Source organism: Chenopodium album, chromosome 2, assembly GCF_948465745.1.
Source record: "Chenopodium album chromosome 2, dcCheAlbu1.1, whole genome shotgun sequence".
Classification (NCBI taxonomy): domain Eukaryota; kingdom Viridiplantae; phylum Streptophyta; class Magnoliopsida; order Caryophyllales; family Amaranthaceae; genus Chenopodium; species Chenopodium album.
The window spans coordinates 84,107,059-84,123,357 of record NC_137835.1 but is presented as its reverse complement, the minus strand read 5'-3'; the positions used below and the strand labels follow the sequence as shown (position 1 = coordinate 84,123,357).

Below are 16,299 nucleotides of genomic sequence, written 5' to 3'. Positions count from 1 at the left end.
CATGTTCACCCTCCCCCGAGCTAACAATCATCTCTTTAAAGCGCCATAATCAGCTACTGGGAGTCCGATTAGCTTCAATGGGTTTACGAAAAATAAAACAAAAGAAAATGCACCAGCCGGGAATCGAACCCGGGTCTGTACCGTGGCAGGGTACTATTCTACCACTAGACCACTGGTGCTTGATTGAAAGATATGGGAAGCTTTACATAATTATTTCTAGTATTTCTATGGTGTCTGTTTAAGTGAGCTTGTTTCCTAATTATAGATTAATAAGATTATAAGGTGAAAATTCCTTTTAAGAAAAATAAAAAAATAGATTGATTGAAGAAAAAGTAAAGGAAATGGAAAAATTGACAATTATACATTTTCACATCAATTAACATTTAACAATACTATGAACTTGGGAAGTACTCCGAGTTATGGTCTTTATAATTTTTTATTTTATTTTTTAACTAATTTAGTATTTGATATACTACATAGAAGATTTATTCACCATACTTATTCTCCAGTCACAACTATAATGGTATATAATGCAACAAAAATATTTGATAAAAAATTGCAATTCAAACATTAAGAATTTTACAAAATAATAAAGAAAAGAAAGTGAAGTAATATTTAATAATTAATAATAACATATGAAATGATATACGAAGTATACATTAGTGACTCCGTCCTCAAGTAGATCGAATACACTACTTTATTAGTGACTCCTCAAGTAATAGACTACACTATTAATTTTAATTGTAAACATAACTATTATTAATATAATTATATCGTAGGTACATTTTGAAGTCTCCATAAATGATGTTTACATTCCTTGACTGCTTCATTATCTATTAATCTAGTTCCATTACAAGAACTACGTAACTAACTCTCTTTTATTCCCGCTCCAAAAATACAAAAAGCTAAAAACAAAAATTAATTAGTACTTATATCATACTACTTCATATATTAATCAATATTTGGTTACATAGAATCATGAAGCATAAGATAATATTAGGTGCTAATCATTCTTCAATCTACAGATCGATAGGGGTTCGATTCTCATCTCCAAGGAGTTAAAATTTCACCCCGACCCTAGCCTTCTCATAGTGGTCCCATTAAGATATATTAGGGCGGTGAGATTGTAGCATCTTATTAGCTAGTTGGCTTAGTTTAATTACCATGAATAGTGACCAAGACGAAGTTCAAGATCCAACTCTTCTGCCCCTTGACTATGATCATGATCTTGAATCCTCTTCCCTAGCATATGACCCGAACCGCCTCGCAAGGTTGGACTATGATCTCCAAGAAACCGATGAACACGACCCTCAAAACTCGAGCTATTCCCATTATTAAGGTGACTAGAGGAGTAGAATAATTTTGTATTAGCAACATTATCAACATGATAATCATCCTCTAATAATATTTCTTTGTTGCTAAAAATAGCATTATTATTATTATTAATAATATTATTAGTAGGCTCTTTAGTAGGGCTAGGTTTGTTGGTAGTAGTAGGGTTAGCTCTATCTTTTCTATGAATATTCATATGACCTCCTAAAGCTTGAGCTGTGGTGAACCCTCTTTGGCAAAACACACAATCATAGGATCTTATGCTTCCACCACTATCCATATGATCATGCTCGTCGTGATCCGTTCGATCTTGATGATGATGGTGATGATAATCAATTTCTTGGAGGTTGAAGAAGAAGCTCATGAATATTTTTGTATGATCTTATATCAAAAGTTTAGATCATCAAAAAATAGAGACTATATATAAATATTTATTTCATGGCAAAGAAGCTTACTATAAGCCTTGATATATATAAGGTCTTGTGCATGACATAAAATATTAGGAGTTGATGTAGATGGGAGATAAGGACAAGTTGATTGTGATTTATTAAATTTTATTAGAAAGAAGCTAAGGTTAAAGATGAAAGTATAGGTCAAAAAACAGAACACTATTTCCCTTTAATTTTTTTCCCTTGAATTCTAAGTTCTTTTCTAAATTTCAACCTTACCAATTGGAATGACGACATGTGTATTCAATAGATAATACGAGTAGTACTCTTATACAGTAAAATCACGACAACTAACTGGTCTAACTCAATTAGTTGTATAAGATAATAAAAAGTATAGTATCTACGACATTTTAGTGAATTTATGTCATACTCTTATTAATGAGGAATTGGTAAATTACAACAATGATTTTTAGTTAGAGAAATCAAATTACCTAAATGACAATATGAGTTGTATGATAATAGAAAGAAAAATAATGTTCCTCATTTTTTGCAATTGGCAACACTTCCATCTAAATATTTTCTAGAAAATATCTCCGGCCTTTATATAAAATTTGTTTTTGACCGTACATATCTTTGATTTCGTATTTTAAACAACTTTTCTTTCTTTTTCTATAATAAAGTCTTTCCATTTGATAGATTTTGATAATCAATTGTCTCTTTTCTTTCACCACTTATAAGATTTAATATAATTAATTTATTTTCTTCTCTTTTGGTGCAACTAGATTCAACTAATATAATATTTGAGCAAATATTACTGGAGGCTAGTTTCTTTTATGGTGCACTCTTTATTGCATTAAGACTACTACTATAAGTTTTGAGTTTGTGGTTCGACAAACTTTGTCACTTAGCTTGAAATTGACCAAATGCTCATTTGAGCTAGTGTAAATCTAAGTCATTTCATAAAAATTTGCCTAAATCAAAGTTTTATAATATCACACTTTACAACTAACTACTTTTGGCAAAGCTCATGCATACGTATATGTAATCCATTTAGAAGCAAAAGTCATGCATTTATAAGTTGAAAATGTCTTTTTCTTTCTCTTTATTATTTATTTTTAATGTAATTTATTGCAAATAGGCAGGAGTACCACTTTTAAGACGGTGGTATGTAGATTTTTTTGTTTATAAAAAAAATGGAATTGTATAAGTTATGGGGAATAATATCATCCCATAATCTTCTTTTAACCTTTTTTGTTATTAATGGCGGAGCTTGAAGATTTAAATCATTTATAAGTCAAGGTTCGAGCCTCTAAACTGTAAAGATTAGAAATAAATAAATAAATTGACCTAAATTATACGAAGTATATAAGAACGTACAATTTTATATGGCTAGTTTCAAATCTAATTAACCTGTTCTCTTCACCTTAAAAAAATCATATTAAGTAAAAATAATTTCAGTTCAGTAAAAATAAGTTCAGTAAAAAATAATTTCAGTTCAGTAAAAATAAGTTCAGTTCAGTAAAGTTCAGTTTTCTTAAAGAAGAATTATCATAAAAAATCAGTAAAAATAATTTAAGTTCAGTAAAATTAATTTAAATTCAGTAAAAATAATTTAAGTTCAACAAATATAATTTTGTTTCAGTAAAAATAATTCCAGTTCAACAAAAATAAGGTGAAGAGAACGGGGCCTTAATGGTAAAAAATTATTGTTTTTCAATTTAGTAATGCTTGGTATTTACAATTTTTTTTTAGCTCTCAAAGGCTCAAATCTTAGCTGATTAGAATGTGAAAAGAGTTTTCTTACCCTTTTCACATGTACCCGAGAGCTTATTGATCTGAATTATGTTGGATGGAGTATTATTGATTGACTAAATCGATGTTTCTTTCACTTTGATTGGAGATCTTCACTCTAAATCAAATCATTCTTATTGTGATATACTACCTAGTAGTGTATATATAACTAAGAGCTAGACCATATAAGAATAAATAAAATGGTTCATCTTCGATGTCATGTCAAATTGACACCAAAAGCTAACTTCTTTTAGCTATCTACCAAGACAAATTAGAAACTATTACTTACATCTATTCCTGAGTGTATATATGTCACTGTATTGAAGTCTCATTGGATAGTACTCCTATTGTCCTTATGTTAGTTTTGATATTGATAATTCATCAAAAGATATGTAGATACCATATATGGAAATATATATATGATTCAATAATGCTCTCTTTAAAATCGCAAATAAACAAAATTGATATTCTGGTTCCTAAGTATTCTTAACATCGATCTCATGTATATTTACCTTTTTTTTTAAGGCTACACACATATTTAGTGGATAAGTTACGAGTAAATCAATCAACTTGAAACAGAAAAATTATATATAGTTAACCAATGCATGGAACGTCGTACATATATAAAGATTAGTACTATGTAATATACATATATAGAGAACTCGTAGTGATCCAGCATAAGTAGTACTACGTATATATGCTGTACATACATTTTTTTTTTCTTTCTACATACATAATAATAAATGAGCTAGATAGTTATAAGAGCTTTCCAATTGAAAATGAAAGGAGAGGCAAATAAACATTATGTTGTTTGTATTATGTAACTTGTCTAAACTATGATTAATGTTGCTTTCTACACGTCTGACTACAAACATATATATACTATAAACTTTTGGACATCCAATCAACATATATATATAATATAAGTTATAAATTTATAAATATATCATGCATATATAATGTTGATCTTACAAGCGTGACAAATCTCACAATAACTAATTCTTGCATGCTTCTAAGCTTTATTGTTAGCTTCTTCTTAATGTCAATAAACGATAATGAAAAACAAGAAAACATCAAATAACATAAAAACATGATGGCCATCTTGTTATATGCATGAGGTGTTCCTTCTTCCCTTTTATTCATACAATGATGTTACAATTGATAATATTGATTCATCTTTTGAAAGCTTATTTGCTTAAAATCTAATAAAATTTATGTTAATTATATATATACAACTACAAGTATATTTTTATGAAAAACTATCTTATATACATCAAAATTTGTAAAAAACTGCCTTATAAAAAAACTGTTGTAAGAAATTACCTTATAAAAACTAAAAGTTGTAAATTGCTACCATGTGCTTTATTCAACAATGAATGAGAAGGGGAATTAAGGGTTATAAGCAGGCTATGGAAATATTGGTTGGAAAAAGGAGAAAAAATAATTGAAAATAGGTCATTATTAAATATCTCTTATTCAATGCAATAATTCGGCAAAAGGTAGTTTTTTTACAACATTAATTATTTTATAAGGTAGTTTCTTACAACATCTGTTGTTTAATACGGAGTAGGTAATTTCTTACAATATTTTTTTTTAATAAAGTAGTTTTTCACAAAAATTGATATGTATTTATACTTAATCGATCTTAGCTTTTTTTGTATTTATTTTTATTTTTTTATTAATAGTGATAGACTACCTATTCTATATAACAACTTGAAGTACTATCTATAATAGAAAACAAATTAATACCCTTTAACGAGCACTTTAAACTATTACTTTGTGTAAAGGATCACAATATGGCTTGAATTGAGTGGAAATTGATCAATTTAGAAATATATTCTATTTACTTGATTTTTTTTATTATTCAGAGCTTAACTAATTAACATATTAACTTAATTAAAACTAATTAACATATTAACTTAATTAAAACTAATTAACATATTAACTTAATTAAAACTAATTAACATATTAACTTAATTAAAACTAATTTTAATTTAGATGTAAATTGAATTATCCTTATTAATCTAGATTTATTTTTTCCTGCATCTATATATTTTATTTGGATTGCGGTCCGAAACCTCCAAAATTTTTCAAAAAGCGTGGATATTAGCCTTCAATTTTGGAATTTTTTTACTTTTTTCACCGGGAAATAAAAATTTCCGAAATGTTTTCCATGGTCCCTAATACCCTCTGGGAGTCCAATTGGTTGGGTGGAACCTTCCAATTTGCCTTTAAACGACCAATTTACCGGTTTACAACCTGCACCGATTTCATTAACTCAAGCTTACAACGAACATTTATGACAACATATAATGATCTATCATTTATGGTTCCAAACGGCATTATATGACCCCGAAATGTATTCCCTAAAATCTCATTTCTTTTCGACACTAGCCCCGAAACCTTCAAATTTCTAAAAAAGCATGGATATTAGTCTTCACTTTTGGAATTTTTTGACTTTTTTTCGCCCGAAAATAAAAATTGCCGAAATGTTTACCATGTTCCCTAATGCCCTCCTGGAGTCCAATTGGGTAGGTGGAACCATCCAATTTGCCTTTAAACGACCAATTTACCATTTACAATGCAACTTGCACCGATTTCATTAATTCAAGCCTACCACGAACATTTATGACAACATATAATGACAATATATGGTTCCAAACGGCATTATATGACCCCGATATGCATCCCCTAAAATCTTAAAGCTTTTCGACAACGGACCCCGAAACCTCCAAAATTTCCTCAAAAAGCGTGGATATTAGCCTTCAATTTTGAAATTTTTTTACTTTTTTAGCCCGGAAATAAAAATTGACGAAATATTTACCATGGTCCCTAATACCCTCCGGGAGTCCCATTGGGTGGGTGGAACCATCCAATTTGCCTTTAAATGACAAATTTACCGATTTAGAACTTGCACCGATTTCATTAACTCAAGCCTACCATGAACATTTATGACAACAAATAATGATCATATATGGTTCCAAACAGCATTATATGACCCCGAGATGTATCCCCTAAAATTTCAAGACTTTACGACACCGGGCCCCGAAACCTCTAAAATTTCTCAAAAAGCGTAGATATTAGTCTTCAATTTTGGAATTTTGACTTTTTTTGCCCAAAAATAAAAATTGTCGAAATGTTTACTATGGTCCCTAATACCTTCCAGAAGTCCAATTGGGTTGGTGGAACCATCCAATTTTCTTTTAAACGGTCAATTTAATTACCGGTTTACAACTTGCACGGATTTCATTAACTCAAGCCTATTACGAACATTTATGACAATGTATAATGATTATATATGGTTTCAAACGACATTATATGACCCCAACATGTATCCCCTAAAATATTAACACTTTTCTACACCGGGCCTCGAAATCTCCAAAATTTCTCAAAAACCATGAATATTAGCCTTCAATTTTGAAATTTTTTGATTTTATTTTCGCTCGAAAATAAAAATTGCCGAAATGTTTACCATGGTCCCTAATACCCTCCGGGAGTCCTATTGGGTGGGTGGAACCATCCAATTTTCCTTTAAACGACCAATTTACCGGTTTACAACTTGCACCGATTTCATTAATTCAAGCCTACCACAAACATTTATGACAACAAATAATGATCATATATGGCTCCAAACGACATTATATGACCTCAAGATGTATCCCATAGAATTTCAAGACTTTTCGACACCGGGCCCCGAAACCTCCAAAATTTCTCAAAAAACGTTGGTATTAGCCTTCAATTTTGGATTTTTTTACGTTATTTCGCCCAGAAATAAAATTTGCCGAAATATTTACCATGGTCCCTAATAACCTCCGGGAGTCCAATTGGGTGTGTGGAACCATTCAATTTGCTTTTAAACGGCCAATTTACCGGTTTACAACTTGCACTGATTTAACGATTTACAACGGCAAATTTAATTAACTTGCACCGAACCTGATTTGAACCGAAATCGACCCAAACCCGTTTTAACCCATCAAAACCCGAATTTTACCCGACTTGTTACTAACCTGACCTGAATTCAACGGGATCCATTCCTAACCCAAATTTAACCCAACATGTTACAAACCCAACCCGAAATCAACCCGACTTGTTATTGATCTGACCCAAATTTAACCCGACATGTTATTGACCCGACTCGAATTTTACCCTACCTATTACTTACCCAACCTAAAAATTAAACCCGATCTGTTACTAACCTGACTCAAAATTAACACGACTTGTTATTGACCCGACCTAAATTCAACCCAAATTGTTCCTGACCCGATTTCAAATCACCTTAAATGCAATTTAGACCACCTTATTATTGTTGATCAAAGCATTCTTTCTAGGGAGACCAAGTCGGTCCAGGCTAGCAAAAAAAGGAGCATCATCCTCAATCTTAAGAGTTAAATATAGTATATATTTGTTGTATGGTCAAAGGAGATAATTATCTTACTAAATTATAGACTATAGTTCCCTAGTATATTGCCATATATATATTATAGTAAAAGGAAATAATTAGCTTGATAAAAATGATAATTATCTATTTATAGTTAGTTGAACCCGAATATGACCTGACTTGGAAATGACCCGACCTGATTGTAACTTGCAAATTATTGACTTGAACATAACCCGACTTGAATCCGAGAATGACCCAACTTGGAAATGACCTAACCTGATTATAACCCGCAAATTATTGACTTGAATCGAACTCGACTTGAACCCGAGAATAACCCGACTTGAAAATGACCCGACCTGATTATAAGCCGCAAATTATTGACTTGAACCGAACCCGACTCAAACCCAAGAATGACCTGACCATATTCTAACCCGCAAATTATTGACTAGGATCGAACTCGAGAATTACCCTAACCCGTTTTAACCCGATTTATTGTTTACAAGACCTGAATGCAACCCGACCTGTTATTAACCCGACCTAAACCCGACCCAAACCCGATAAGAAGTATGACTCGACATGACCCGACTCAAGCATGACCCAACCCAAACCCAACCCGAGTTGACTCGACCCACTCTTACCCAACCCAAACCCGACCCGTTTACCCGAATTGATAGCTCTAATCGCGGATTAAGTACCCTTATATAATTTGAACTTATTAAAAGTGAAATGTTTGAAATTAAGGTGAGTAGACTATGGACCTGAAACCCTTCCTAACATGCCTTAGGTGTCATACCTAATCGATTAGAAAACGAGTAAATTAAAGTAAAACTAGTTACAAAGGTTAGCTACATAAATAGAATTTCAATACAAGTATAATTTGTTAAGAACCTTTAGAATTTAGAAGTTCATGAATTGACAATTCAAAAACATAAGATTCAGAAATGTTATAGTCAACTCAAATCCAAAATCTGAGGCAAAAATTAGGATAACCGTCACAATTATCAAACATATTAACTAATAAATGACCTAGAAAATTTGGCACCGTTGACAAAAATACAAATTAAATCCAATGTATCTGTTACATTTTATAGCTTCTACTAATTCAATCATAGAGTTAAAATTAAATACATACATGCTCAATTAATTACATTTTCAAATGACGTACGTGTTAAGCTGATTCAAGGAAAATGAAACAAAAACCCTTAAAAATGAAGATGAATACAAATTAGTAAGTGAAGAATGACACCTTTGGTCCACCAATGAAAATGACAGCACTACATAAATCTAATGCATGCGTTATTAAATTTATCTTAGGATAAATTAATTTAGGTGTATATAATATGATACATTTTATAAAATTAATATAGAATTCCATTTTTTAAATTAGAAAATAACTAGTTATATTCATCCAAATGAGAAAACAACATATATAATTAGCTAAGATTAATGTTTTGGCATAATATGGATGTTGTATTAATTAGCTGGACTAATTGTAAAGGTGGACGACAAAGAGTAGTTCGAAAGAAATAAAGCATGCTCGAGTATTATTAGTGTTAATTATTGAATTAAATTGTGTTTAAATATATTGATTAAGAGAATTATGAAAAAGGGATGACTTCTACTAGTTATGGACAATTAGGAAAGACATGATAGACAACTACTAGAGTGATGCAACCATGTAACACGCCCCTTACCAAATGTATTTGTCTTCTTTTTATTTTGATTATTCTACTTTTTACTGTTAATTTAAAAAAGAAGATTATCATACTATACTTTCTAAAGCATGAGAAGATCGAAACGGCATGGATAAGAAGTAAGTTTTTTTGTTGCATGATTCGGAGATGTAGTTTTTATTATGACTGTATTTAAGAATGTGACTGAGATATCTAAAAAAAATTAGGTATACTGTCTAGGTGTACTTATTTTATGGTTCACCCATGTGTGTGATTACTGTAGTAGACGTGTTATAATTGAATTAAAGGTTAAAAAAAATTGATAATACCAGCATTATTACAAATTAAAGTAAATTAGGAACCTCGAGTAACAACCTAAGATCTTTGCAAAGTATTTTAAAAAAAATTAGGGTATAACGTGTGATATTATCTCTCTCGCAATATTAATTTTTAGCTTGCCCTCATCTATCTATTCTACTCCTTCCAAGAGTACTAAGGATGTTAAGAGTGCAAAGAGGAGAAAATAAGTGCAATTTTGTAGGAGAGGTTAAAACTATATTATGGGGTACATGAAGAATTGTAGAGTATGTTTAAATCTTGTTAAAATTAATAATTATGATATGAAAGTGTAGCCTACAAAAAATGAATGAAAATATAAATTAATAATAAAATAAAGTAAACAAGAAAGAAAATAATGAGATTGAAAACTTCAGAATTAAAATTTTCGAGATTTTCTGGTGGGAAAATTGTTTTATTTTGAATAGATATAATTTTTTTGATTTGTAAAAGAGAAACTCAAAGCCTCCTCACCTCAAGTTAGTGTTTTGGGCTGTCTATGCGTTTTATGGGCTCAAAAATATGGGTCAAGTTTGGGCCACTTTGCCACCTTACCCATACAAAAGTTTGGGCCTCTTTTTTTTTTGCCAACCCACTACGAAAATGACATGAACTCTGATGGCCAATTTCATTTCCCAGAGATTTTGCCTTTTTGCCAAAAAAATATGAGTGACAAATTAATTGCCAACAATCATATTTCCATTTATGGACAGGATATATATCACACAATAATATGGTAAAGTGTTGACCCACCACCATTACCTCATTGTTGTGTACTCTGTATGTATTTTTTTAGTCTAGTAACACGACGATTAAAATTGAATTAATATAATGTACCTTATCGTTTAAAAACATATGAAAATATGAAAGACCAAAGACGAGATGTCATATAAGGATGAATTTTTGAAAATGTATCCATGAGAAGGGTCGATTATTATATTTAACATTTTTGAAAAATAAAATAAAATTGAGATCTATTTTAAAAAATAATATTATGATGGATGTATATATATATATGCATAATGTGAAGGAAAGATAGAGGAGGAAGAAAAGGAATGATGAGAATGACGTGCGCCGACTAATAGTGTGTAATTTTAAGGGAAAGAAGACATTCACATTCACTCACTCTAGCTTCCTTTATGCCATCCCCTCTTCTTTCACTAAAATATAGCCTTTATTTACTTCCTTTCCAAACAAAACTTGTACTCCTTTTTCACCCACTCACTCCTTTTATACTTCTTTCACTTTTACTCAATACAAAGTGATATATAGGAGTACCAAATAATTACTACTCCCTCCGTCACTATTAGTTATCATATTGTCACAGCCACGTACTCATCATTAAGGATATGATCTGGTGTAACAAAAGATATCATGGACTCTTTGTAATAGTTCTTGAGTCAATTTCTATTCAATCTAGCTAGCTATCTCGAACGCTTAACTCATGTTTCCAAGGTATGGATGTTGTTGCCTAGCCAAGGCACATATGCTGCCAAGGTACGAGGCATAAAACACCTCATCCTTTAAAAAAATATATACTACCTCCGTTAACTTTTATTTGTAACATTGGAATATTTTATATCTCACAAATAATACCCCCAAAGTTGCAAATAAAAGTTAACGAAGGTAGTATATATAATTCTATTGTATTAAACGACGAAGCTAGCAGCCTAGCATTGAGGTTGAGGGAGTGGAGCAGTGGATCACTCCATCTCTATCTCCAATGATGAGAAAATGCATAAGTGCATGCGATGTTAAAGGTGTGCTTTGAGTTTTTTTGGTTGATGAGACGCTTGTAGTGTTCTAAGTGCTCTTTATTTGTTAGGTTAAAACTTCTAGGTGTTCAAGCATTAGCTCCTACTCTTAGGTTGTACACAAGTAGTTCCTCTGTTCTTTTTTACTTGACCCGCTTTGACTTTTATACTATTCACCACTCCTCCTTTGACCGTCTTTTATGAATAATTTGTAAGGAAAAACACGTTCATGTTGGATATTTTTGAATTCGTCTCAAGAACTACTATCATAATATATAACTTTTATAATTTTTACTTATGGAGAATTAAAGTTATTAATCGTTGAAGCTTTGCATTGGCAAGCGTGATAAAAGAAACAGGTCAAGTAAAAAAGAACAGAGGAAGTACATTACTTTAGCTCGCTTTTGGCATTGCGAAGTTTAACTTCAAGTTTCTTTTTCTTTTTAGCTATTAAAACTTATTTGTGAGATAAAATATTCCTTTGTTGCGAGTAATATGAAACGGAGGTTGTATAAATTAAATTACGTAGGTATATACTTAGAAGAGATTTATCATTACGCCATATTGCACAATATGTAACTTTTCTTACTAAATTATACGTTCACCAACACATAAACCTAGATACTTGGTTCGTTCATACTTGTAATAAACATAGTATCCTATTATCTCTCATAGTCTCATTGTACTAAGAACAAGAGAGAGAAAAAGATGAAGAAGAGAGTGTTTGCTAAAAATAGTAACAACTTGGCTAATTTACAAGTGTGTCAAATATAGAAAGGCCATCATGCCACTGATCTGACATTCAGAGACATCTAGGGAACATGCGAAAATTATATATATATTTTTACATAAAAATTTCTACTGTAAATATTTTTAGTGTTATTTCAATCTAAAATATAAATATAAATTGTATAATTGGTCCTTTTTATTTTGTTCTTTAGCAAAACGGTCGTGTATATCTATCAGAAAATTAAATTTACGTAGTCTTTCAGATGTTGGGAAGCTCAATAATATCTGTCCCATGAAATCATTCGTTTGACGAAAGCATAAAAGTATACTAAGCTGCAGTTTATAGTGTACTTGTTTTAGTTGACAGGTTTTACTATACTATGAATTGAATCATGTTGTACGTACATGTTGTATTAATGAATTGCATGATACAAATGTATAGTATTGTATGTTCCTCTTAATGTTTCTTTTTTATTACCTTTATTAAAACGGTGATTAACATTAAAGAATCTACAACTTTAATCAAACGAATTAATTAAGCTTAGCTTATTGAGAAAAAGTTTATGTAGCTGACTGATTAGAAACATGGACGTAGGTATTAATATTGAGTTATTGACATGTAAATATATATTGGTAATTATTAACACGAAAGTGTGCTAAAATGGACATGAAAGTGTGTTGATTGATCGAGATAGCTTTGATGGAGATGACACTTGGATGCCATTTTTAGCATACATCATTGATATTTAATAGCCAACAAATTAAACCAAACTCTTTTTATATCAATTCAAGCTATATGTATTGATGGAGATGATACATTAGGGGGAAATTATAAATACATGATTATTAGGTTTGTTCGATTGCAATCAGTGTAATCTTTGGTTTAATTAGTCTTTTTTCCCTATATTAAATTGGTTTAATATAATTATAGATATCAAAAGTTTAAAAAATATAAGTATAAGTTATATAATTATTAGACTTATTAAAAGAGTTAAAACATGGCAATATGACATTTCATGTAAAAAGAAAAATGGGTTCATTACATACATGACATACTAATAAATTGAATATTAACCTTGAATATGAACGTTGAAAATCAAAGTTCTAATTAAGTCAATATATGTATAACACTCATAATTAGGTCAGAGGTATGCCAACATACAATGTAAGATATAGAGATTAAAATTTGAAAAAAAAAATATTAAAAAAAAAATGTATCATACTATCATTGATCTACTTTGTACTTCATTTAAGTAGTGACTTATATTTAGTTAAAGAAGCCATAAAACAATACTATTATAGGAAATTCGATTTTAATTCTGGATGGAGAGGCCGATATATCAATTATATCTTATGGAGTATATCATACTTTGTACATGAAATCGATATACTAGCATCAACAAGACAACAACACCATGGTTAGCTATGATGATCTATATATAAATCTTATAAGCCATTGATACATGAATATATATCACTACAAAACAATAGATATAAGCTAAGGCACATGAACAGTATAAGAAGTATTGTATCACGAATATATGCTTGATCACATTTCCCAATGAAAGTGATGAAGTAAGCTAGATTTTGCCACCAATGAATACTTTCATTTAAGTTATGTTCATGTGCATCATTTCTTCATACAATTATGACTTCTGATTTCCAGTCATATAGTACCTTTTGTCTACACACTTACTTACACACACGAGCCAGAAGATAAATAGATAATTAATTAATTAATTAATTTACAGACTTACATAGATAAATAGATAATTACTTAACTAATTAATTATTTTACAAATTTACATAGATAAATAGATAGTTGTAAAGATCAAACTTCAATAATTCAACTAATACTAGAATTGGATATTATATTCTTTCAAATAATAAAATTGGAAATTATATAATAAAACATTAACATGAATAACCAAATAAATAATGAGTCTTAATTCTCATATCACAAGCTACTAGTATATGTAACATCATGAAATTAATAGTAATCAAAAGAGTTTATACTGTTACATAATTTATAATCATGCTTATCTAAATAATGGAGAATTAAAAGAACCCTTTTTTTTGTTATTGTTTTTTAATAATTAGCGCCCATACCTTAAAATTATTGAAAGCCATGTACTTGATCTCATCAAAGTAGTTGTTGCTGAAAAGGCAAAGACAAAAGAAAAGAAAGCAGCTCCATAAACTTTTCCTTCATCACTTTCTTGGGAACAAACTAACAGATCAATTCATATATGGAGTAGCATAATTTAAAGCTAGTTAAATAATCTAACAACCTAACATGTAGTTGCAATCTAAAGAGGATGGATGGAGGTTGAGGCTATTAAATCCCGAGGCGAAGCTCCAAATCTAAATCTTCCTTTGCTTCTCCAAGACATAGCTCCAAGTCCAACCTTACAACTTCCTTAGATGGAGCGCGAGTAGTACTACTTAAAACCCTAACTTCATCCTCTTGATCATGATCTTCAATGGAAGAGTGAGGAACATGTTTCCATTTTCCTACATCTTGAGAATGATTATCTCTTCTTTCTTTTGTCGGCGGTGTGATGGAGGAGAGAGATAGCGAAACCAAGGAGTATTGGTGAGCATAGATGTTGTTGTTGTTTGTTGGAGAAGAGGAAGAAGATGAGAAAGTAATTATAGGGTTAGAATTAGGGTTAGGGTTAGGGTTTGGATTAGAATTAGGGTTAGGGTTAGGGTTTTGATCAAATTCATTAGATATTAGTGAATTATTATTAAGAGAAAGATCTCTTAACCTAGCCCTATCTCTCCTATGGATGTTCATATGACCTCCAAGAGCTTGAGCCGACCGAAATTCTCTTTGACAAAAGCTGCATGAATAATACTTTGGAGGCCATGGATATCCATAAGGATAATCCTTGTCAAACTTCATCAAATTATTCTCACTAATCTCCCAACCATCTTTCACTTTGCTACTACCACTACTCAATAGACCTCTTTCCATAGCCACAAAACAACTAGCTAACCGCGATTTGATTTGATGATGGAGGTTCCCTTGAAAATGGTTGTTGAGGGCCGGGCCAAGGGGCGCCAAGGGATGAAGATGAAAGAGAGAGTTTAGAACAACATTAAAGAAGATATGGAGTTGATGAGAGTGTTTGTTTGGTGGGAAATGAGTAGTATAAGGTAAAAAGAGCAAGAGTTTGCTTAGTAGAAAAGTTGAAAGATTGTTGGTAGCTAATAATAATAACACTAAGAAATATATATACATGAGATATTACATTTAATTAATGAATGCACTTACCTGAAAATTTTCTGATACTATATCAAGCATATTGCTTATTCAATGTAAGTTGTGACTTAGGTTGCCAGGTGGTTCCCTTTTGCAGAAATAAGGAAGGAAAGAGAGAAAGATAGAAAAACATAGCTTCCATTTAATTAATACGTGTAGCTGTGTAGGAGTGTAAATGAGCCGAGCCAAGCCGGGTAAGAATTACATACATACAATAGCTAGTGCAACTGATTATTTATTAGCACTATGTAGTATTTAAAATAGTTAACTAATCGTACCAGTAAGCAGTTAGTTGAGGTAACAGTGCTTAATTTCTTTTGGTTCTTTTAATGTTTCCCAATTCATAAAATTGATTATAGGTTTATTATTAGTTGTAGAAAAGCAATTTTGTATAAATCAATTATGGTAGAAATGCATGATACTAAGTATAACACTAGTTAGTAAGAGCACATCATATTAGTAATGTACATAATTTTATGATGAAAGTTATTTCTAAAACAAATTAACGAGGGAGTAATTTTTTTTATTTAAAAAAGAAGGGGATAGACTATTTTAATAAGCAATTAAAAGAGTCAATGACACTTTTTTTTTTTTTTTTTTTTTTTTTACAGGAGACAAGTCAATGATACTTGTATATATTGAAGAGGTC

The 16,299-nt window shown here is 30.7% G+C and overlaps 2 protein-coding genes and 1 non-coding gene across 3 annotated transcripts; all 3 read right to left on the bottom strand.

The window, feature by feature from the left end:
• Window positions 1–108: 108 nt before the first annotated feature.
• Window positions 109–179, bottom strand: TRNAG-GCC (transfer RNA glycine (anticodon GCC)). Its single transcript has one exon. It is a non-coding gene; the product is annotated as a tRNA-Gly (tRNA).
• Window positions 180–1,159: 980 nt separating this feature from the next.
• LOC145577986 (putative transcriptional regulator RABBIT EARS) lies at window positions 1,160–1,612 on the bottom strand. The gene has a single exon (XM_081635398.1). The coding sequence runs from the start codon at window positions 1,610–1,612 to the stop codon at window positions 1,160–1,162; it is 453 nt and encodes a 150-aa protein (XP_081491524.1).
• Window positions 1,613–14,720: 13,108 nt separating this feature from the next.
• Window positions 14,721–15,362, bottom strand: LOC145591206 (uncharacterized). The gene is made up of 2 exons (XM_081647611.1): window positions 14,901–15,362; window positions 14,721–14,846 (listed from the first exon to the last, which is right to left on the bottom strand). The coding sequence occupies exons 1-2, from the start codon at window positions 15,360–15,362 to the stop codon at window positions 14,721–14,723; spliced, it is 588 nt and encodes a 195-aa protein (XP_081503737.1).
• Window positions 15,363–16,299: the final 937 nt, after the last annotated feature.